The 22,343-nt window shown below is 43.5% G+C and overlaps 1 protein-coding gene and 1 long non-coding RNA gene across 3 annotated transcripts; both read right to left on the reverse strand.

Moving 5' to 3' along the window:
* Window positions 1–1,598: 1,598 nt before the first annotated feature.
* Window positions 1,599–8,992, reverse strand: NR4A2 (nuclear receptor subfamily 4 group A member 2). Of its 2 annotated transcripts, XM_084643800.1 has the most exons (8): window positions 8,822–8,992; window positions 7,053–7,174; window positions 5,743–6,608; window positions 4,817–4,946; window positions 4,367–4,455; window positions 3,344–3,546; window positions 2,936–3,114; window positions 1,599–2,816 (listed from the first exon to the last, which is right to left on the reverse strand). In XM_084643800.1, exons 3-8 carry the CDS (start codon window positions 6,604–6,606, stop codon window positions 2,560–2,562), a joined length of 1,722 nt encoding a protein of 573 aa, XP_084499926.1. In that variant the 5' UTR covers window positions 6,607–6,608; window positions 7,053–7,174; window positions 8,822–8,992; the 3' UTR covers window positions 1,599–2,559. The 2 variants fall into 2 exon arrangements, with proteins under 2 accessions (XP_084499926.1, XP_084499927.1); XM_084643801.1 differs by lacking the exons at window positions 7,053–7,174; window positions 8,822–8,992 and having other exon boundaries at window positions 4,292–4,455.
* Window positions 8,993–13,109: 4,117 nt separating this feature from the next.
* Window positions 13,110–18,878, reverse strand: LOC311528606. The gene is made up of 3 exons (XR_014713645.1): window positions 18,762–18,878; window positions 14,446–14,525; window positions 13,110–13,594 (listed from the first exon to the last, which is right to left on the reverse strand). It is a non-coding gene; the product is annotated as an uncharacterized lncRNA (long non-coding RNA).
* Window positions 18,879–22,343: the final 3,465 nt, after the last annotated feature.

The following is a 22,343-nucleotide window of genomic DNA, read 5'->3' on the forward strand; positions in this document are numbered from 1 at the left end:
TGTTAGCCTGAACAGGTAAAAAGTGAAATAACTAGTTGACGATACGTACGCAGACCTGAGCCGCACAATGGGATGGAACAGGTTTAAATGACGCACTCGCACTTCCCCTGCTTTGGCTCTCGCCTTCTCATTCCTTTGCCTCCAGTTATCTAACTCCAGAGGCAAAATTCCTTATTTTAATAAGGTTTGTTAGCTGTGACTTGGGCTTTTACCTCCCACGCTCCTAGACTCTGAAAAGAGATTGAGAATCTCTCGCTCCTAAATCCCCTTTTCTGGAAACCCGGAAAACTGGTTTTATCTCTTTCTCCCTAATCTGTCCATCCATTTTCTTTATTATACTTTGCAAATATATTCAAAACAGATTGAAAATAATAGATGAGCATCGTCTCCGGGATACAGCTCCACATACATTTTCCTTCCCTAGCATAAGAGACTGAAGTTTTCTTAATTCCCCTGATCTAGTACCAAAGCTTTCATTGCACTATAAGTATAACATGTTGGCGCTAATCATTCAAATAGCCACATTTTAAATTCATTATATTGTTTCACAATTTCTCCAATCCATGTTTTGTTTCTGAACTAATTTGCAGCCTGCATCGTTCAAAGCTATGAAACAGAGACCTATTTCTCAGTCTCACACTGAAATACAAGAGGCTTGGGGTCACTGCAAACAGCTAAATTAGCTTTTCTAGCTTTCATTTTCTTTACACTTTAGAAGTCGCTAAATATGAGACTATGTCATAACTTATTTATAGCAAGCCGGCGTCAAAGCAGACAATTCTGTCTTATTTATTCAGACACTTTCTCCAAAGAGAACTCTAAGTATTCTAAGCCGGGCTCCACTGATCCCTAAAATGAAAATATTTCCATGTAAACAAAATTTAAACACATTTTTAAAAAAATCTTCAGACTTCAGAAAACAACATCTGTGGGACTGTCACCAGCGTCTGTCCCCTTTACTTTCCCCCATCCCAAACAGACCCCAAGAGCTACAGTACAGGGTTTGGGAAATAAAATCCATAAAAGTTGCTTGCTTTTACAAAAACAATACACACGAAGCTTTAAATGACTTCTGTGCCATTGGAAGTAGTGCCTGAACTCAGTACCAGGACAGGAACCTCCTAAGAACAAAATCTGGACCAACCTTTTAGTCTTAGGTGTTCCTCTTGCTCCTCCTTCAGAGTCTGCACATTCAGCTCCACAAATTACTAAATAAGTGACACGGCTCATCCGTTCTCCTTTTCACTTTTTAGGACTATATCGTCAATTTTCTTTATCTGCAATGGATTTTGGTATTGGTACTTCTCGCTTAGACAGAAAGGAGACGAAATTCTATTCGTTTACATGGTTTTATTGTTGTAAACATTAAAATTGTCTTTCCCAAAGAAAGAGTTTATCAGGGAAAAAAAAATTCAGCGTCTCTAACTGTCATACACCATAGAAAAAAAGGCAGTGACTTGTATAATGTGCCATACTGGAAATATACAAAGAAAAATACTACAGAATATGGCAATATTAAAAATATTACTCAAACATAAAATAATATATTAACCGACAATTTTAGACATAAAAAACAAAACAAAAAATTCAAAGTGCTCAGTAATTTCCAGGGAGTTATATATATTATAAGCACTCTGGAAACAGTCAAAAGCTGCTGCATGCAAGATTTGTTTAGCTTTAGACAACAAAATAATCAAGATATAAACTTTTTTTAATCAACATCAACAGTACATACAACACTTACAAACAAGGAATGTTGGACGGTGTTTACAAACACTATGTGCCCCTTTGTCCAAGATTTCGGTTTTGTAATACTTGTGCCCACCTATTTTACAACTGAGAAAATGTTTGAAGCTTAGATAACTACCAATCTTTATAAAATCTAACAGACTACATAGTGTCTGAAATACTATTTATAGAATATAGACATTACTGAAATAGCAAGTGCCTATAACATTATCGTCCTGGAATCATCATGCTTTCCCATTTCATTGAGTTACTTAATTCTCTTTATTTGAAAACACATTTATGTTCTTCCTTTTAGAATTGGTTTTTAATATTTATTCATAAATAGGCACAGAATAATTTAAAGAGCCAAACTGCATCTGATAAATGTACAAGCCTTTGCCTTCTTTAATTTCATGCCACCCACGCAACATTTAGTTTTTAGTATATATTACAGCTTTCTTTTACGTCAGAAAACTTTAGTCTTTAAGAGGGTGAGACTTGTGGGTCACCTTAGTACTTTGTCATCATATGAGTCTTAGTCCGGCGTTGCCAAATATGATCGTCTTTTTAATCAGAAGTCCTCTTAATAATATTTTGAGCCGATAATAAAAAGCTTATACCACAGTATTTAAGTTGTCCTTGTTCATCATCTGAATCCTTGATGCCCCAGAGCCAAAATGCCCATTCACCTTCTGCCTTCAGGAGGTTAGCAACAGTTTTGGGGATGGGAATCTGGCATCCAAAGGTGCTGCTTTGCGCACAGGTGAATTCCCCTTCAGACAGGTCGAGTTTATTTTCTTTAAAGTTCACTTTAAGTGCACGGGAAGAGTCTTAAAAAGGTAAAGTGTCCAGAAAAAGTTTGTCGATTATTGCTGGAGGTGGCACCAAATCTTCTAGTTTCAGATAGAAAATGCGTTGCAGCCCCTGTGTGCAAAGGGTGCGAAGTTCAGGGAGCTTCCCCAAGAGTTTGGACAAATAATTGGGGCGATTCAAACCTCCGTTATTGAAAGTCACATGGTCTTTGAGACAATTCACAATCTTGTTCTGAAGTTCTTCCACCCTCTTGGGTTCCTTTAGCCCATGCCTCTCTGCAAAAGACAAGGATGCGGGACATCACAGGTTTGATAATGTGGATACCAGAACAGGGCAACTGGGCTGTGTAGTGATGTTGAAACACCAAAACACAAGAAGGTAGAGCTGTACTGACCTGTTACCATAGCCAGGGCAGCGATGCATGAGAAGGCAGATATGTCGATGTTCATATTTTGCAAGTTGGAGGAGAATTCAACAATGGAATCAATCCATTCTCCAAAGCCACGGACACACTGCAACCTGTGCAGGACCACCCCATTGCAAAAGATAAGCTTGCCCTCCACTGGGCTGGACCTGCAATTAATACAAGGTGGGGGGGGGGGGAGGGGGGAGAAGAAGCGAGAAAGAGAAAGGGGGGAAAAAGAAAAGATAAGCTAAACAACTAATTACGTGAAGAGCAATAAATGGAGGATTTAAGAGGCACCTAATTACCCAGGAGTTAATAAAACGCAGATCAGTGGACCATGAAAGGATTTGATTTCATAATAATCTAGAAGTTGCCTTTTGAATGTTGGCCATTTACCTGTATGCTAGCCGCAGCACAAACAGTTCCAAGAAAGCGGATTCGAAGAGGAGGTCCTGATCCGGTTTAGAGAGGTCAGTGAAACCAGGGATTTTTTCTGCCCATCCTCGGATGATCTCCATGGAGCCGGTCAAGAGATCATAAAACTGCTGGATATGCTGAGTGTCATCTCCGCTCATCTGGTAGTCAGGGTTAGCCTGGAACTGGAATTTCATTTTAAAAAGCACTTAATGAGGTTCTCTAAAATATATAACCCGTGAAATTGCTAACCCCATTTCTAGTAGGGGAGCCAGGTTTTTATAACAATTAAACCTCTCTCTGACCAGTAAGGAAATGAGATGTTCCAGGGCAATTAATTCAATTAGGGATGGTGCTATGAGGTCGCTGCTTTGAATATGTAAATTGCCATTTCTATACAGACTAAACAGAGGGTCACCCTGCATTGAGAAGCGTTCACTCTTATCTGCACAACACAATTAGCAAGTTAGTATTCATGCCAGTCCCGATGTTAGCCTCCTGGAAAGCCTGGTAACCCCTTAATAAAAGTTATAGAACTTTATATATTTTAATCCCCCCCCCCCCCAGTCATTAGATGCTGTATTTCCGCGCAGCTGGAATAACACCGAATATTCTTGCTAGGCTACCTTCTCCCTCACTCCCAGGCCAGTTTGCCACAGGATCACTACTCAGTGCATGGACTACCGGCTTTCAGGGTGTGTAGAAGCTGAACAGCATGTGCTCAGAGTATACACGGGTGCCTGACAATGTCAAGATAGTCCCGAAACTCTGTGGAACAAATGGGACCGACATCTGCAGGGTGTGCGTCTTGCTCGTGGTGAGTGAAGGGGGGGGTCGGTCACTGTTCTCTCTCTCTCTCTCTCTCTGCACATGGGCACGTGTGTGCGTGTTTGCAGCTATGTCTGTATGTTAGTATTGTCTCCAGCTTACCCTGGAATAGTCCAGGCTGCTCATAGCCGGGTTGGAGTCGACATGGGCTCTCACCAGGGCACTGATCAGACTCACCGGGGGAGAGGGGGGTGAGGGCTCCTGGGGGCTCTTCGGTTTGGATGGTAAGCGACCCCTTCGGCCTTTTAAGCTGTCTGTGCGAACCACTGCGAAAGAAAAGGACGTTCAGCGTTCCTTCCCCCCACCTATAACACACGAGAGCGAAACACACAGATGCTGCCCCCCCCCCCCGCTATGGGTACCAACCTAGACTGGATGTGTATAAATCTCCAAGGCTGCAAGGCTACAGCCGAGAAGGGTAACACAAAGAAATGCTGCTTTATTTTATTTCTTATTCCAAGGGGATCCTATTTGAATCAAAAGCGCCGTGGCTCTCCGGGATCATGCTCCCAGCTGAGGCCTGGCACAAAGACCTTCTGGGGTGGGGGTGGGCGGAGGGGGAACAGAAAGGATGCGTGGGGGAGGGTGTAGCTGAGAGGAAAGGGCCGGGGGACGCTGAAGACCTACCTTCTTTGACCATGCCAACTGCAAGGCACTTTTGAAACCGACAATACTGACAGCGATTTCTGCGGCGTTTGTCAACTGGACAGTTTTTATTCGCTAAACACACGTATTTGGCGTTTTTCTGGACAGTGCGCTGCACGGAGAGAAGGAAACGACAAATTATTTGTTAATTTCCATTACATTCTGCAGCCCCCAACTGATCCAGTTAAAGTGCCTACAAGGCTGGGATTCCCCCCTCCCCTCCCTTTTTTCCAGGGCATTTAACAGAAGAAAATTGATAGCGTTAACATTTGAGCTAACCTTGCAGCTCCTAGCAGTGTTTTATATGCCAAGAGAAGGAGAAGGAGACGCTCAGTAAATACAAATCCGTGGGCATTCATATTATTTACATTCCTTGGAGACCTTCTCCATTTAAAATGATAAGATTATTCAATCAGGATGGTGAAATAAAGAGATCACTTAATTTTACCATAGGGAATTCTGTTCCACTTGGTTAGCTTAGACACGGTTCTCTGTCCTAACCAATTTCAATCTGAAGGGGAAGGCAGCTTCTAGCACATGCAAATGCCTCCTGTTCAACTCCTGCACGCAACTTCTCGCCAAGGATCTGCAGCCATTTGGGGCGGGCCCCACGGACACCAGTGTGTCTTGGCCCATTGCAGCGGGGAGTTTTGCAAAAACTACATCGGGCTTAGAGGAGCACAAGGCGCCGTTATTTGCAGACATTTGCCCTCCTCTCCTGCTTGCTCCTTCTGTGTTTGCCGTTCTCCCCTCCCTCCCTCCCTCCCAGTGGGATCTGCGCCTGAGCTTCTTGGCCAGGCTGTTGCTTTGCCTTGGTGTGGGTGAGCACAGGACGGGGATCCCTTTGGAGTTTGTGAATTAACCCCTTCCGCCACCCTCCCCACGCTCGCTCAGCACCTCCAGCTCACCTTGAAGAAACCTTTGCAGCCCTCACAAGTACGCACTCCGTAGTGCTGGCAGGCCGCGTTGTCCCCGCACACAGCGCAGAGGCCCTCGTTGGATGGAGACCCCCGGGAAGGAGGGGATGGCACCTGGGTGTCCAGCAGCTGGGACGCATGTCCAATCTGTAGCCCTGGGAAGCCCATGGATGCCTGTTTGCGGATGGGATTGGGCACTGCAAATGTCTGGCCATCGACTACATGGTGGGCCCCGGATGGCTCGGGGTTCATGGGCACGTGGAGGGGCCCGTCAAATCGCATCTGGCAGCTGGACACGGGGGTTCCTGGGGGTGATTGCTTAAATGAGAATAAGGAGAGTCTGGACACCGGCGTTTTCCTCTGCTCGATCATGTGGGTGGTGGCCACGTAATTCTGGTGGAAGTTGTGGAGGGAGCCAGGGTCGTCCCACATGGGGCTGTGCTGCACCTGGAAGCCGGGGGTGGTGGGAGTCGGGGGCGACGAAGGCTTGTAGTAAACGGAGCCCGAATGAGGCATCATCTCCTCCGACTGAGGGGGGAGGTGGTTGTGTTGCTGGTAGCTGTGCATCTGAATGTCTTCCACTTTAATAGAGGACTGCTGTCCGGACAGGGGCATTTGGTACAAGCAAGGTGGCTTCACGTCGTAGCTTGTGCTGTAGTTGTCCATAAAGGTACTGAAGCTGGGGAGAGAAGTGGTGGCAGTGATTTCAGTGTTGGTGAGGTCCATGCTAAACTTGACAAACTCTGGAGTTAAGAAATCGGAGCTGTATTCTCCTGAAGAGTGGTAACTGTAGCTCTGGGAAGCTGGGCTGGCTCCTTGAGGCGATGACCCATACTGAGCCTGAACACAGGGCATGGCTGGAAATGAAACAGTGTAATATATACTCAGCCTGGTCAACTGCATACTTTCTCCCCTGCTTTGTACACCTGCTTTCTACAACACTGCGGGCCACATTAGGAAGCCGCACACACTTCTTATTGCGCAAAGAAAAGGTGTTCACAGGGGATAAAAAGAGATTACACTAAAGTACATAGAGCTCTGATGTCTGTGAATGTTTACAGTGCATAGTGTACCCCCAAAATGTCTTTCAGGCCCCCACAAACAGACCGAATGAGCGCCAGTCGCTTTATTTCTGTGTACAATGATATTTTCAGCTAGTTCATTTGTAAAGAAACACGATGAAGTGAGTTGCACAATGTGAAGTTGTTTGGAACACATCTACGCACGTGTCTTACTTATGTTACTTGGCTTTCAGTGTGAAGTTGTTTCTTTTGAATATTAAAGAAATTAAGCTCACAAACCTTCAGCCGAGTTACAGGCGTTTTCGAGGGAATTAAAGGTGGACAGTGTCGGAATTCAATGGAGACAAAGTTTCCAAGATTTTAGAAAATCAGTGAGGACTCCAGACTGCCCAGTACGTTCTCTGAAACAGACACAATAGACTTTATGTTCAGATTTACTAAGGACTGGTTTGAAACAAATGTAGTATCACAAAACCGTGAGCTTCTCTAGTACAAGAGCTTGCCTGTTTTAGTAAGAGGCATTGTGCGGCCTTTTAATGAAGAAATCAGACCTAAAATAGTTTAAGAAAAGAGCTAGTCAGAGCGAATATGAAATGTTGTCCTTGTGGCATTTTGGCATATAAACTAGTTCTCCCAAAGAGTTATTATCGGGAAGAAAACTTACTGAAAGCAGGTTGATATTTACATTATTATTTTTAATTGTTTTTTGTTCTACTATTTCCACGGAAGGGAAAATTGATTGGATTTTTAACACATATCCCCTCCCCAAATAACAGCTGAGTCCAGTTATTGAAGAACAAAAGGGGGAAGGCACCGTTTTGCACCTTCCCTTGAAAGTCCCTACAATCCAATGTGACTTTTAACGACAGCTCTAAAAAGGGGCATAGATGACAATGAACAACGTTAAATAAGGTAACTAGACAATCAAAGAAGCCAAAGGAGTTTCAGATTAAAGAAACCTGGTTAACAGTGCTGTAAAATGCTTCCAGTGGATGCGCTTACCCAGGGAAATCTTGATTAACAATAAATGAACGCCGCCTAATATATGTTCGCTTTGTTTTCTAACTATGCACAACTAAAGTCAAAAAGGGACATGTGAAATAAACAGAGCCCCCGGCTCCTTTAAGCAGGAGTGACTTTAAACGCCCACCAATACTATTTGCTTCATAGTGTGACACCTTACACAAGTAACACATTACCAGTGGTAGAACCACAAACTTAATATACACCCTGCCGGGTGAAACAAACCATGTTAACGTCCCTAACATCTCCAGACTGCCTTGATACCACAGACAGCGACTACGCATCTTCATTCCAACTCCACTTCATCCAAATATCCACTCCTTTCTCTTCCACTAATTAACGCCTGGCCTGACGGCTTGCTTTGTTGATGGTCAGTGTACACTAAGTAAATAGCAGGTTGGGGGGAGGGGAAAGGATCACCGCCGAAAAGAATAACTCCGCTCCATGAAACTAGCAGGAAGCCTTGCAAGCCACCCCTGCAAGCTTATAACACGCGCACGGCAGGAATAAATATAAAAAGGCAACTAAGTGCTAGGACACTAAAGAACTCTATGGAGCTGCCTTATACCACCAGCACCGGTTGCTAACCTTGGAGATGGAGAGAGAAAAATGTTCCCAAGCAGAACTTTCCTCCTGCTATTTAACCGTGGAAGTTCAGGCCCCAGCTACACGCGTTTACCTGAACAGCCCAACTTCGACATTCTAGGTCTGCCAAACAGGTGAAAGTTACAGCAGACAGACAGGGGCAGATTCTTGCACCAAAGTTGATTTCATGTTCGCATCTTTTACAGAACCAGATCGGAGGCTCACTGAGCGATGAATTAACCGAATGACATTTTGGAAATACAGTATAGAAGAAGGTGGCATTTGAAAACCACATACACAATATTTTAACGCCTCCTATTTCCATCTACCCTCCCAGCCCCCTCCACTGAAGTCCATTGTGAAGACTGAGGGCATCCTGCACAGGGCTGTAAATCAACGACAAGATTAAACAGGGGGATTTTACAAAAATCAATACTCACTTGTTAGCAATGTCTTTTTCATTCATTCAACCGTCTGCACAACAGGTTCCCAGGGGCAGATCGGCGGATAAAGCCACCGATGACGGAGCACTTGCTAGTTATTCTCTATTGGGAAGTACAGTACTAGTAAAGCACAGTGCGAGCAAGCCGGACAGACTGGCCCTTCCCTCCAATGTGCCTTTGTTTATGTGGGCTCCGTATTCCACAGCCAACATGCACCTAAAGTCTCCAAGCGTCAGTGCACGTCAGTGCCGCCCGCCCAATCAGCCATTCGAGGGGCTGGATCTCTCGCCACAGTTGGCCAGTTCTTGCTTTGGTAAATTTCCGACGTGACATCACCAAGAGTGCAGATTTTAAGGTGGGAACAAGCCCCCTCGGTTCACCTTGTTACAGCTTTTCCAAAATAGGTGCAATCCCCCCGCACTTACACCCCCTAGATGTGCTAGACTGTAAACAAAGAACTAGATTTCTCCCCCACACCCCCCCACGCCGTGTCATACACCTTAGAGGATCTCTCTGCGGCTCTCTGCACGCAGGCACACTGTATAATAACGTGTGTTGCTCTGTCTGCAGGGGGTCTGCTAAGTTGTGTGTCTATACCACAGTACGGTACGGGGATTTTTCTTGCACACGTACATACATATGGACATCGCTACTTTCATCATTTGTTAGATACAGATTTCCCCCCTTCTTTGTGACCCACGGAGGCATTTTCTACAGCTAGAAATGAGGACCTCTCTCCCCCCCAAAAACAAACAGCAGCGCCTGTTAGCACCAGCTTCACTGTCTCCAGGCTTATTTGAGAGAATGTTTTATTACTCGCCGCAGAGCAATCGTCATTGTTTAAAATCTGATTGTTTAAAGTCCGCCGGTGCCTTGAAATCATCTTTCTCTCAAAACAATACAGCTTCACGCAACAGGTTGTCCAATTGTTAGGAAAATGGGGGGGGGGGTTGGTTTACATCTCACAGCATATTTTCAGCGCTTGCACCACTTAAAAGTGCTAATTAAAGGCATTGGAAATGCATATTTGTTTTTGGAGGAAAGTTCCTGGCCCGCCGTGGACAACGTCTCTGTCTGTACGCGGGGAATAAAGAACCCGCTTGTACGGAGTTACACGCATTCTACTTTAACTTATGCAATGTAAAAGCATGGCTGCAATACCTCTGTGCTCTACCGAGAGAAAAAGTGCAGAGCAAGGGTGATGGTGGGGGGTGCCCTTTACTCAGATCAGGGTAATACTAGAAGCTGTCACACAGCCCTGTCTCTGCTTTGCATGTTAACCCACTGAAATAGGCTAGGAGTGGGCACTCCAACTCACAGAAGGAAGGAAAGGCGTGCAGAAAATGCCTGCTAAAAGGAGATATACTTGCCTGTACATAATAGGAACAATTATAGGGTTCCCGCAAGAGCCACACCTGTCCCCACCTCCCCTTTTGCCGGAGGAAAAGCTGGCTCTCGACCTGAGGGTATGGTCTGTGCTTTATGTTTTATCCCCTTCCCCTGCAGGCCATGACCCCTTCGGAGACCGTCCGGGTGTCCCTGCCCAGCTCCTGCCCGGTAGTCTTCAGTGGGGTTTCATTAAACCTCCAGGGAGGCACCTCATCTATCCTGGTTCCCCCGACGACTGCAGCATCTGACTTCCCTGTGCTGGGGTTCAAAGCTCTGTTAACCTGACGCCCACGCTGCAAGGAAGCAGCTCCCTTTGGATGGCTCCCCCACCCCATCAGCGGGAAGGGGCTTGCCCTGCTACAACTCCTCTGACCCTCTTTGCAGCCAGGACGCTGTGTCTGCGCCGGGCGGCCGGGGGCAGCCCACCCCTTTCGCCCCGGGCGTCACACGGGAGCTATGTTTGGCAGCGCTATAAATAGCCCCGGGCGTCCCAGGCGCGCCGCGCGAGGGGAACCTGAAGCAGCCACCTTAAGCTCGGCGGCGGCTGCAGGCTGGGGCGAGCGGCAGACGGGGAGGGGGCTCATTAGCATGAGCGCAGCAGCGTCAGCCGCCGCCCGTGGGCTGAAGCGAACGAAAGGGAAAAAGTGAGAGTTGGGCGGGGCGGCGCGTGACGCAAGGGGACGCCGCTACTGACGCAAGCAGCCGGCTGCGCCAAAAATAGCAGCTGCTTGGCCGGCTCCCCGCTCCGTTGCAGTGCGGGGAGCCGCTTATAGCCCCAGAGTGGGCGGGGCTATTTTCAGTATCCCCGGTCGGAAGCTCGCGAGCCGCCAAGGCGCGGTGCCCGCGGGCTCACAGCGGGAGTCACTTGTGACATTCCTTCGGGGCGCCGCACGCACCTGCCTTGTCTCTCTGCTACCCTACGACAGGCATGGCTACAACAGCCCTGCAACGAGCTATAAATGGGGGGGAGGGGGTTTGAGCAATGTATCTGCCATTGCCAAAACTCTTATTAAAAGCTCCCCTGAGCCACTGTACTTCAAAGGCGCTCACAGGTGTGCCACACTCTCCCCCCCCTCCCCACTGTAGCTTTTTGCGATAGCTCTCTCCGAATTGCAACTTTGCAAGTTCCCCATGATCTTTCTGCAGGTAAGCATGATGATCTGTCTATTGGTTTTATGCAGCTATGTTGAATCCGCATCAATCTCATTCCTAAAATACAAGAGAAGCAAGTTTCCACGAGGACAATTACTTTTCAGAAAGAGGGGGCAGGTATTGTTTTAACCCGTGCAAAACATTACTGAAATTTCTCTTCACTCACCGCTCTGTACCAAAATTACACCTGTACTTAACATCTTTGGGTCTTCTTTTGTGCCTCTGGTGAAGGGATAACAGTAGTTGTGACAAACTGGGCTGCAGCTACTCCTCTGCTAAGTAGGAATCCTGATGTCCAGCAGCCAGATGTGTTCACCCATGGACACAGTGTGTGAAGAGGTTTAAACCACCACCAAAGTGGTGGAAGTATAGCAGCAGCAGCCCAATCAAAACCACCAGCCACTGCAGTTCAGGGATCTCACCAGTAGGGGGCTAGACTTCACAAGCAATACAAAACCGCACCTAGACAGCCTGTGCAGTGGTATGGTACTGTGTTGGGCCCACGCTGTTAAAGATACAAGGCGGGATACCATTTACTGGACCAATTTCTGCTGGTGAGACAGACAAACATTTGAGAAGCCCTCTGTAAGCTCAAATGCTTGTCCCTCTCACCAGCAGAAGTTGTTCCACTAAACGATATTACCTCACCCACCTTGTCTCCTTGTACAGAATGGCATATGGTTCTGGAAGAGCAGCATAGAAACCATCACTATAACAACTTGTGTATTGCTTCAAGCTTTTAAATAATTTCCTAAATAAATTGGCATGGTGTTCTCTCTATTTTGGGCCAGATTCTAGGAATCTAACTCCTCAGAAGGAAGAGGTTTTATGTCCACATAAATGCCATGAGAAGTAGTGGCTTTTTAATCACCTAACAAAATTCAAATCAGGTTTGGAAAACCAAAGGTATATTTTTTAAAACATTAAGTAAATCAACTTAAGGAGAGGATTCCTGACTGGGGGGGGAGGGAGGGAGAGAGAGAGTGTATATACATATACATATACACACACAAATTTATAAACAGTAAAACAATGGGCTAAATGTAAGTGATTTCCCATACTAAAAATTACTCCAGCTGTTCAAAATTGTTATACAGAGAAAACATGATGTGGCAGTGTGACAGGATGTGCAGTCCTTTTTTAGGCCCAAAGCCTAATGACTAACCTTCTAAAGATTTGTGGTCAAATGGGAAGGCTTCATACAGTTCTTAAAAAACATGGTATCTGTATTTCTAAATGTTATTCCGTTACTGCCATCTTCTTGAAAAAAAATACAGAGGGGAATAAAAATATGAAAATTATTACTCTTTATCCTTTTAAAATAAATGAAAAAGTTCTACAGAGCCTCAGCAAAATTAAAAAAGAGTTTTGATTTTCAAAAATAGTAAATGTTTTTAAGAAGAATAGATTGATGGCAGTGGATGTTTTCCACTGTGTCTTTTCTCCTCATACCAACAACATTTCAATAGTGAGGGTTGTTGGGGTTTTTTTGGACACTGTGTTCCCTCCCTCCTCTAAATCCACAATTTATGCCATCTTTTAAAAAACTTAAAGTAACATTTTTAGACTAATAGATCAGTGGTCCTATTGCTCTGATAACTTTGAAAATTAGCACAAGACTAGTAGTTATATGTGCATTTTTATAATAATTACATACCACTGTGTTAAAATCTAAAAAAATACCACTCAAGGGAACTCAATTATAATATTTTATTGTATATATTACACATAATCTGTATATACATTTAAAATACAACACAATTTAGAAATTAAACCTGAACCAGGGAACTTTTAATTAAATGGTTAATAAAGGCTTGCATGAAATAAGTATTTTCCTCATCTCAAAAACATATGAAACATTGTGTATGCATCACCCTACTGATGTCAACAGTAAGACTCCCAATGACTTCAGTGGGATCAGTGACCGGAACAGAATTCTGAAAAAGCAAAAACTTAATTTACAGAGTAAAGTTACATAGAGTGAAAATAAGAGCACTATCTTTTCATTAAGAGCACTTTAGGAATCTATTTTAAAAGGCAACAGAACAACCACTTTAAAACAGTGTAGTGATGCACTACACTTCCTTGGAGTTAGGAGCAAAGAGAGGTAGCTAGACATTGGCAGTAGTTTCATAATAAACATTTGTCCCATATATTGGATTCTTGTGAGAATGCAACTTCTGAGAATTGCTGAGTGTCTTCAAATTGAGTTTTCTGCTGCAATTAAGTCTGTATATTTAAAAAAAAAAAAAACCCGCACAAATCAGTTTATTTCATACTTTTCCACTGATATAGTTTAAGAATAAGGTAAGCTGATATTTCTGTAATATGTATGATCCAGATCTTTGGCAATTTGCATGCAATTTTCTTTTCTGCCTTGTTTTTGACTTGTAGAAAACTATTATATTCTTCTATTATGAATGTAAATAGAATAAAACTAACAAAAATTGACTTAAAAAAGACATCTTTCAGATTATATGCAAATACAATCAGTTTAGAATGAACAAAAAACTTCACAGAGAAATATTTTAAAACAACCCTCCCTAAAAATTATCTTTTAATGCAGACAGTTGACATTCCAACACCCAAAATATTAAGTTAATATTTACATACATGTCCAAAAGCACTCATAAAAAACATGCAATCTGTATCAATCAGTAATTATTCCATGATATTGTGTCTAAACTGAGAATGCTTTCAATTTAAGAGCTAAAAATATTTTTATATTGTAAATATAGCACCGGATATACAAACATGAGGCCCAAACGGCTTGCTTTTTCCTAGATATCTAGTCCCACTGAAATAAAGGGAAATAATGCAAATACGTTTCATAGCATGTGATTTAAGTTCTTAACTATAGATTTGTTTAGTAAGTCTCACTGATACCCTGTGTTATGGTAAAGTGACCACAAGTAAAGTTAGTAAAAATTCACATGTACAGCAATATTTTAAATTTCATCTTCAGAATCTCTTTCTAAAAACAGGTTTGCTTTTTCTAATCATCCTTTATTTCAACAGATATCGATTAAATAGTTGGAAATTCCAACTTGAAATAAAATATAGGGTTTAGTTATTCTCACCTGAAATTATGACCAGTTTACTGTAGTTCAATCTCACTTATGTTCAGCAGAATAACCTTAGACTACTTCAGTAGGCCAATCTACCATTTGAATGAAAGTCACATTGAATCACAAAACTAAAAGTATGACTAGTTTGTAAGATGATGAATAGTGTATATTTCAATGGTTAGCTCACACAACAGTTTTAAGAGAAATAACTTATAGCAAAGACCCTTATCATGATAAGTAATACATCTAATTACCATATCCTTAGAATAGATGTAATACAAATTTCATTGCTCACTTAAAAGTTCTAAAGTTAACAGCATAAACTTGAAGTTGAGTAATTAAGTAATCCTTATATAGACACTTATTAAAGTATTTATACATATTATCTTAAATCTACATCTATCATTTTGCCAATTAAAATTAGGACTTTAATTGCAATTAAGTAATTTAATTGCCAATTGAACAGCAAAATTGCTAAGTGACTAATTTTAATGCCTATTTTAATTACCAATCATGACTGGGGAGGGAGCTAATCAAGCAGTATCAGAGTAATGATGTGAAAAAAAGGGAGAACAAACATTCAAGACTACATGCTTTAAAAAAGAACCTTACATGAAATAAATGCAAAAACACAATTTTATAAAATGTAGTGAAATGCTGTATTTTGGTATTTAAATACCAGAACACATTTAATTAAAACGACTGTCAATCTGAAAAAGTATTAAATAGGAAGTGCACTTTTACATTATATATTTACATGATAGTCCCACTAAAAGAGATAAACTAAAAACTGCATATCAATGTGATATTGTCTACATGTTTGTAACTTAATAGACTGAACCATTTTAGAAGAGATGTACTGGTCACTTTTTATTACTAAAGTGACTTTTTAAAATAAAAGATGGGAGACAATCTGTCCACCAAAGAAGTACTGTAGTACTATTATACAAATCAGAGGCACACTTTCACATGGGGGGGAGCAGCATAATGTTGACTCTCTCTAAAGTTTGTAATATATTGCTTTAGCTCTTACATCAAAATGAGAAGCAAAAGTGCAAAATATTTTAATACATCAGAGTGAACGATAAACAAATGTGGTTGTAATGCAATCAGAATTACACTATGAGGAAACTAATGCATTTAGGATCCACAATATGTAATGTTTGAATTTTTTCAAATTTCCTCTCCTTTCCTGCCACAGATGAAGTATGTGCACCATTATGTAATCAATGTTCCAGTCAGTTGGCAATTTAAGAGATAAGAATGTGAATAATGAAGCCTTTTTGGCATTGAAGACCCATATCTAAACAAATACTTTAAAATCCAATGTTTTACCAATCTATAAAATTGTGATCCACATAACAATGTGATTCCCTCCCCAGATCATTAGAATAATGGTGACAGGTTCAAATGCAGTTCAATCCTTCTATAGGGCTAATTTTGGCAGCCAGCCACTTCTTAGACCTGGACTCCATAGTCCTTACTCAGCCAAAGCTCCCCACTCACTTTAATGAGCACCTTTAGGAATACAGGATGAAGTTAAAATTATAATGGATGTTACCTAGGACTTTAAGACAGTAATTCAACACAAGTCATATGTGGGAGTGGGACATGCATGAACAGAATCAGTTCAGAGAGACCAAAAAACAGAACTAATGCCTGTAGAACAGGTTTGCATTTTTTAAAAGTGAAAATGAGTACAAAACAAAATTATAGAGACTCGTAGAATGTAGGTCCCCTTGAAGGGATCTTTATAATTCTGTGCAGTTTTATTTGTTTTTAAAGTTCTCAATCAGGCACAATAAGTAGGAAGATCATGCATGGATCAAACACTGGAGTGAAAAGTGTTAGTTCTCTATGTTATGAGAACAGTAGTTGTATATCACAACACAGTGACACTTGCCACAATATTCATCCATTGGAAATCCTGTTAAATACAAGAAGCATTAACAAAATACCATTTTTTCTAAGCATATTCTGATCAACATTTTTTTTTAAGTCAAACAAATTATTGCATGTAGTATGATAGAGTCTTGGCTCTACAGCATTTTTTATACTTGTTGGCAAAATGGCAATAACTCATTGTGCCTAACATGACAAGTTATTTCATATGTGCGCAACTCAAACTTTGCCTTCACATATTTAGATGGAAAGGCTCCTGTAATTATGTACTAGGAATAGGGGCTCAATTCTGCTCTTTCTGCAGCCAATGGAAAAAGAATGGTGCCAGTAGACTGAGAGAGTTTGGTTTTCTGTTGGGAAAAGGAAATAACTTCCTGTAAAAACAGAATTTTTGTACATGATACATACATACCTCCAAACATATTGTATATTAATTAAAACATGCTCACATATCCTGTTTATGGTATATATATATATTTGGGAGCATGAAACCTCATTTTCTATTAGCTGACCAACCATTTTTAATAATTTATCAGGTTTATCCCAAAATAGAGGGATATACAGTGATATTTATTATTAGTCTTACAATACCACCTAGAGGCCAGAGCCCCATAGTTCTAAGCATTGTACAAACATATAGCAAAGAGAAAGTCCCTGCCCCAAGGAGCTTGCAATCTATATTGATTACCTGTGTATAAGTAAAGTAATTTAATTTAAGGTTTAAAAATATCAGTGACAGACTCAAAATGGTTATATGATGGATTTTAAATCTCTCTTTCCTGCTTTTATTATATTAATTTTCTTTCCATCTTGAATGAAATATCAGAGGGAAAGAATACAATCCATTAGTTATTAAAAGTAAAAGTGCCTTTGAAAAATTAACTCAGAGTGAGCGCAAATGTAAAAAGATAAACACCCTAGAGGTTCAGGTTGGCAGGTCCTTTAGAATCTGCTCACACTTCAAAACACTACCTGTGACACTAAAAATAGAATACTAGAGGCTTTGTCAGTTCTCTAAGGGACCAATCCAACAGCCTTGGGAGACAATGGGAAGCTTTCCATTGATTTTTTGGGAGTTGGATTGGGACTTAAGTGTTTTACATCAAAGTATAAGATCAACAATGAAAGGGTATACATACCTGTTTCAGTTAGAATAGTTAGCGACTTTATTTTTATGCAAGTGTAATTTCTGCCAAAAATTTTAATCAATCATACTGAAGTCAAAAACTTTAGGTCATAAAAAGATAAACAAATGTGGTCCCTGATGTAAACCGGTTTGAAATTACTGAGAGGCGACAAATTTAACAGGATCTATTTTCCTAGTTTTTTGGAGAATCCTAATACTTAGTTCCATAGCACCTCTCCCTTTTTCTTCATTCCTGGTTCATGCTGTACAAGTGTGGATAGTTTTGGATATTGGAGTGTTTATAAATAATAATGTTTTATACTGTCAAATGTTTCCAGAGATACATGTAGGCAATTTTACTGAAGACTGTTGAAGCTGTGGTTGTCCATTTTTATCGTGGACATGCTTTTATTGGGGCACGCTTCACTGTCTGAATAATTTGACAGCTGTCAAGATCCTAACATGCAAATGTTTAGAGTATTTGAAATCTAGCCCCATTTGGTCACATTCTTATTATAAAAACGGTGAGTTCCATTTACCGTCTTATTGTTATATAGCATCAGGTCAAAGAATATAAATCGTACCAAGCAATTCATCTTCCTGTTCAGAGAGTCATTAAATTTCTCCCAGAACATATTTGATTGATATTCTTGGAGGTGAAAGGCTAAACGGACCATATGGCAACATGTTGCATTCCATATGTTATCTGCCCATCCGTGCTTAAGCTGCCATTAGCAACATCTGCACCCAGCGGAAATCCAGCTGTGCAGAAAACTATTGATGGAATTGTACTTGTGTAAAAAAAGCCTAGCTTAACGCCATTAAATCGAGGCAGGCAGGCAGCCTGCCAGGGCGACAGAAACCTCGGTTAAGTTAAATTAGGCAAAAGCTTTACTGGAATTTAATTTTCAACTTTCAATGCGCGGGGCTGTTTTGAGAAAAAGCAGTTACGCTTCGCTGGAGGGCCGGGTCCCACCCTCGCTCCTTTACTGGGGAAGCAGGCAGGGCAGTCGTACGCCCACCCTAGCCCCCCGATTGCTACTTTATGGGATCGCAGCTGGACTCTCCCGGAAGCCCCGCACTGGTGGGGTGGGGGCAACAGAGAGTTAGGCAGCTGAAGGAGCATCTTTACACTTCCACAGCCCCAGCCAGCCCCGGGGGGAGGGGGGGGGGGAAGAAGTCTCCCTTTCTCCGGGCAGGGCGCTAGGAGCCGAAGTTTCTTTGTGTTGCTTGCGGGACTGGTCCCCCATAAAGCGGCGCGCACACGCCTCCCCCCCGCACCTCCCTGTAACGACATTACCTGGCTCCTCTCTTGCCTGCGCCGTCCGCCGCCGCGCGTCCCTCCCAGCAGAGCCGCGCCGTGCCCCAGCAGCGCGGGCCGCGCTCCCCCAGCTCAGCCCGGGCGCCGCCGGCGGAGGGGAGGCAGGACGAGGCCAGGCGCGCCCCGGGGGCGGCGCTAGCAGCAGCGCCCGTCCCCCGCTTGCCGCAGGCGGGGCCCGGAGGAGGAGAAAGCGGGGGCTGCGGCGGGGCGCTCCCTGCTCCGCGCCCCGTTCCCAGCGCCGCACAGAGCCCCATTGTAGCCGCCGCAAGCCCAGCGGTAGCGGCCAAGAGCGTCAGCTCCCCCGTCAGCAGCGCCGCTCTCCGTGACGGCAGCGCCGCTGGATAAATAGCCCGAGCCGGGCGCGGCAGGTGGCGGGATTTTCCACTGACGCCGGTGCGGAGATAGGAAACAATGGCTGGGGGCGGGCGCGCTCCCCGCACGCACAGGGGGGAGCCTCCCGAACGCCCGCCGCTGCGGCCTGGCTCCCGGCCAGCCCGGCGCAGGGCTTCCCCCGGCGGCCGCGGGCTGACACAGAGCTCCGCCCCCAGCCTGCACAGCTCGGGCTCTGCCCCGCCCGTGACCCCAGAGGCCCGCCTGGGGAGCCCGGCATTACCCCAGTGCCACGGAAATCCCGCTCCGCCCCCACGTGCGCTCCCCTCCCCTTTCCACTAGAAGACCAGCAAAGTTGCCGCAGAACTTGTCCCGCCGCCGCCGCTTAGCCCCCGCACGGCGCTCGGACAGGGAGGCAACGCGCGCTGCCGTTCCCAGCGGCGGCGCTGTGCTGCGATGGCGCGCTGAAAACACAAACACCGCCAGGGGAACTTCTAAACCCAAACTCTTCATTAAGCGAAAACCATTTCTAGGAATCCTGGGCTTTGTGAAATCTTTTCACACGGCCGAGGCGTTGGGTCTCAGGTCCCCCAGCCAAGTTCCTCGAATAACCACACACGATGAGTCCTTCCCATGAACATTCACTGGCCTCTTCTTCCTGGGGCTTCTCTTTCCGTTGTAAAGTTTATAATGATTTATGATCAAGTTGAACGGGCATAAATGATTGTTTGGAAACAAGTTACTGCAGATTCATGCTTTGTGGAGCACCTTCCAATTCTGTGGCACCCCCCGTGCTTTATAAACATTGATGAAGAAGCCTCATAACAAACCTGGGGGGGGGGGTAGGCATCATCTTTGTTTTAACACGGGGAAACTGATGCACAGAGAGATTAAGGTTTACATTTCCAGGAGTTCTGAAGTAACTTGGTGAATGAGGGCCTCTGTTTCTCTTTCCCCCTTTCCTTCTCCCTGGGCCCTGTCTTGACAGGCAAAAAAGGATTGTTATTCAATTGTTAGCTCATCAAGTTAGTTTAACACAAATTGAAAAGCCCAGTCAATATGCAGGCTAACAAGTCTGAAGCCCATCTAACTAACACAGCTTTAAACATTTTAGCTTGCATCTTGAGGGGGCTTTTCAATGTATTGACCTAACAGGATTGGAAAACACACCATCAAGACCTGGCTCCTTGTGTTGGTGTTCTACTTAACACATTTTATAAATTTAAATTATAGATCACACACCTAACTTTAGTTATGAAAACTTTGCCATACTTGTCATCAAAGGTCATTGTCAAGGTTCCTCCCCCACTCTGAACTCTAGGGTACAGATGTGGGGACCTGCATGAAAAACCTCCTAAGCTTATCTTTACCAGCTTAGGTCAAAAACTTCCCCAAGGTACAAAATATTACACCCGTTGTCCTTGGACTGGCCGCTACCACCACCAAACTAATACTGGTTACTGGGGAAGAGCTGTTTGGACGCGTCCTTTCCCCCAAAATACTTCCCAAAACCTTGTACCCCACTTCCTGGACAAGGTTTGGTAAAAAGCCTCACCAATTTGCCTAGGTGACTACAGACCCAGACCCTTGGATCTTAAGAACAATGAACAATCCTCCCAACACTTGCACCCCCCCTTTCCTGGGAAATGTTGGATAAAAAGCCTCACCAATTTGCATAGGTGACCACAGACCCAAACCCTTGGATCTGAGAACAATGAAAAAGCATTCAGTGTTTTACAAGAAGACTTTTAATAAAAAATAGAAGTAAATAGAAATAAAGAAATCCCCCCTGTAAAATCAGGATGGTAGATATCTTACAGGGTAATTAGATTCAAAAACATAGAGAACCCCTCTAGGCAAAACCTTAAGTTACAAAAAAGATACACAGACAGAAATAGTTATTCTATTCAGCACAATTCTTTTCTCAGCCATTTAAAGAAATCATAATCTAACACATACCTAGCTAGATTACTTACTAAAAGTTCTAAGACTCCATTCCTGTTCTGTCCCTGGCCAAGACGACTACAGACAGACACAGACCCTTTGTTTCTCTCCCTCCTCCCAGCTTTTGAAAGTATCTTGTCTCCTCATTGGTCATTTTGGTCAGGTGCCAGCGAGGTTACCTTTAGCTTCTTAACCCTTTACAGGTGAGAGGAGCTTTCCCCTGGCCAGGAGGGATTTCAAAGGGGTTTACCCTTCCCTTTATATTTATGACAGTCATAATCTGCAAAAAGCAGGTACCATATCAATAAGCACTGTAGTTGGAGCTCCCATTTTATAGAAGGGCCTTTCCCAGTATGGTCTCTACTGGCAGTTGGCCCTTTTAATCTGAGAAAGCTAACTAGCTGTAGCCTTGAGGGAGTCATTTTGTAGTTTTACAGCTAAAGGTTACAGCTCTGTGCCTTTTAAGCTTGGTCTATACTTCAACATTAAATGGCAAAGCTACATCAGTCAGGGGTGTGAAAAAAACACACCCCTGACTAAAATAGCTGTGTCAACAAAACCCCTAGTGTAGTCACAGCTATGCAAGAGGACAGTGCTTCTGTTGATGTAGCTAATGATGTTTGGGGAGGTGGTGTTCCTACACCAACCAAAAAAACCCCAAACTCTTCTCTTGGGCCATGTCTACACTACAAACTTATGTCAACCTAACATATGTCAGCATATAGCCACCACAGTTACTAAATTGCTTGTGTGTGCTCTAGGGTGACCAGACAGCAAGTGTGAAAAATCAGGACAGAGGGTGGGGGGTAATAGGAGCCCAAATAAGAAAAAGACCCCACAATTGGGACATCTGGTCTCCCTAGTGTGCTCATGGCTCCCTGTGTTGGCAGTGCGCATCCTCACTAGGAACGCTTGTACTGATTGTATTGTCAGAGTGGGGCATTGTGGGATGGCTCCTGAAAGCCAATCAGAGTCAATGTAAGCAACACAGTGTCTACACTGCATCAACCTTATTACATCAACCTTGACTCTGCTGCTTAGAGAGGCGGTGTTACCTAATCAGCTTATAGAGGCACTTATGTTGATGGGAGCAAAATTTAAGTAAACACACTTCCACAGCAAGGTCAACACAAGACAGCTTATGTTGACCTAACCCTTCAGTGCAGACCAGGCCTAGGCTGTGTCTATGCTAGGGGCTATATGAGAATAGCTAGGCCAGCATAGGCTCCATAGTGTAGACGTACCCCTAGCTAGTACTGCAGTTATGCTTTTTCATAGCTTTCCCTT

The sequence above is a fragment of the Lepidochelys olivacea genome (assembly GCF_965140295.1).
Source record: "Lepidochelys olivacea isolate rLepOli2 genome assembly, chromosome: 11".
In the NCBI taxonomy this organism is placed as follows: Eukaryota; Metazoa; Chordata; order Testudines; family Cheloniidae; genus Lepidochelys; species Lepidochelys olivacea.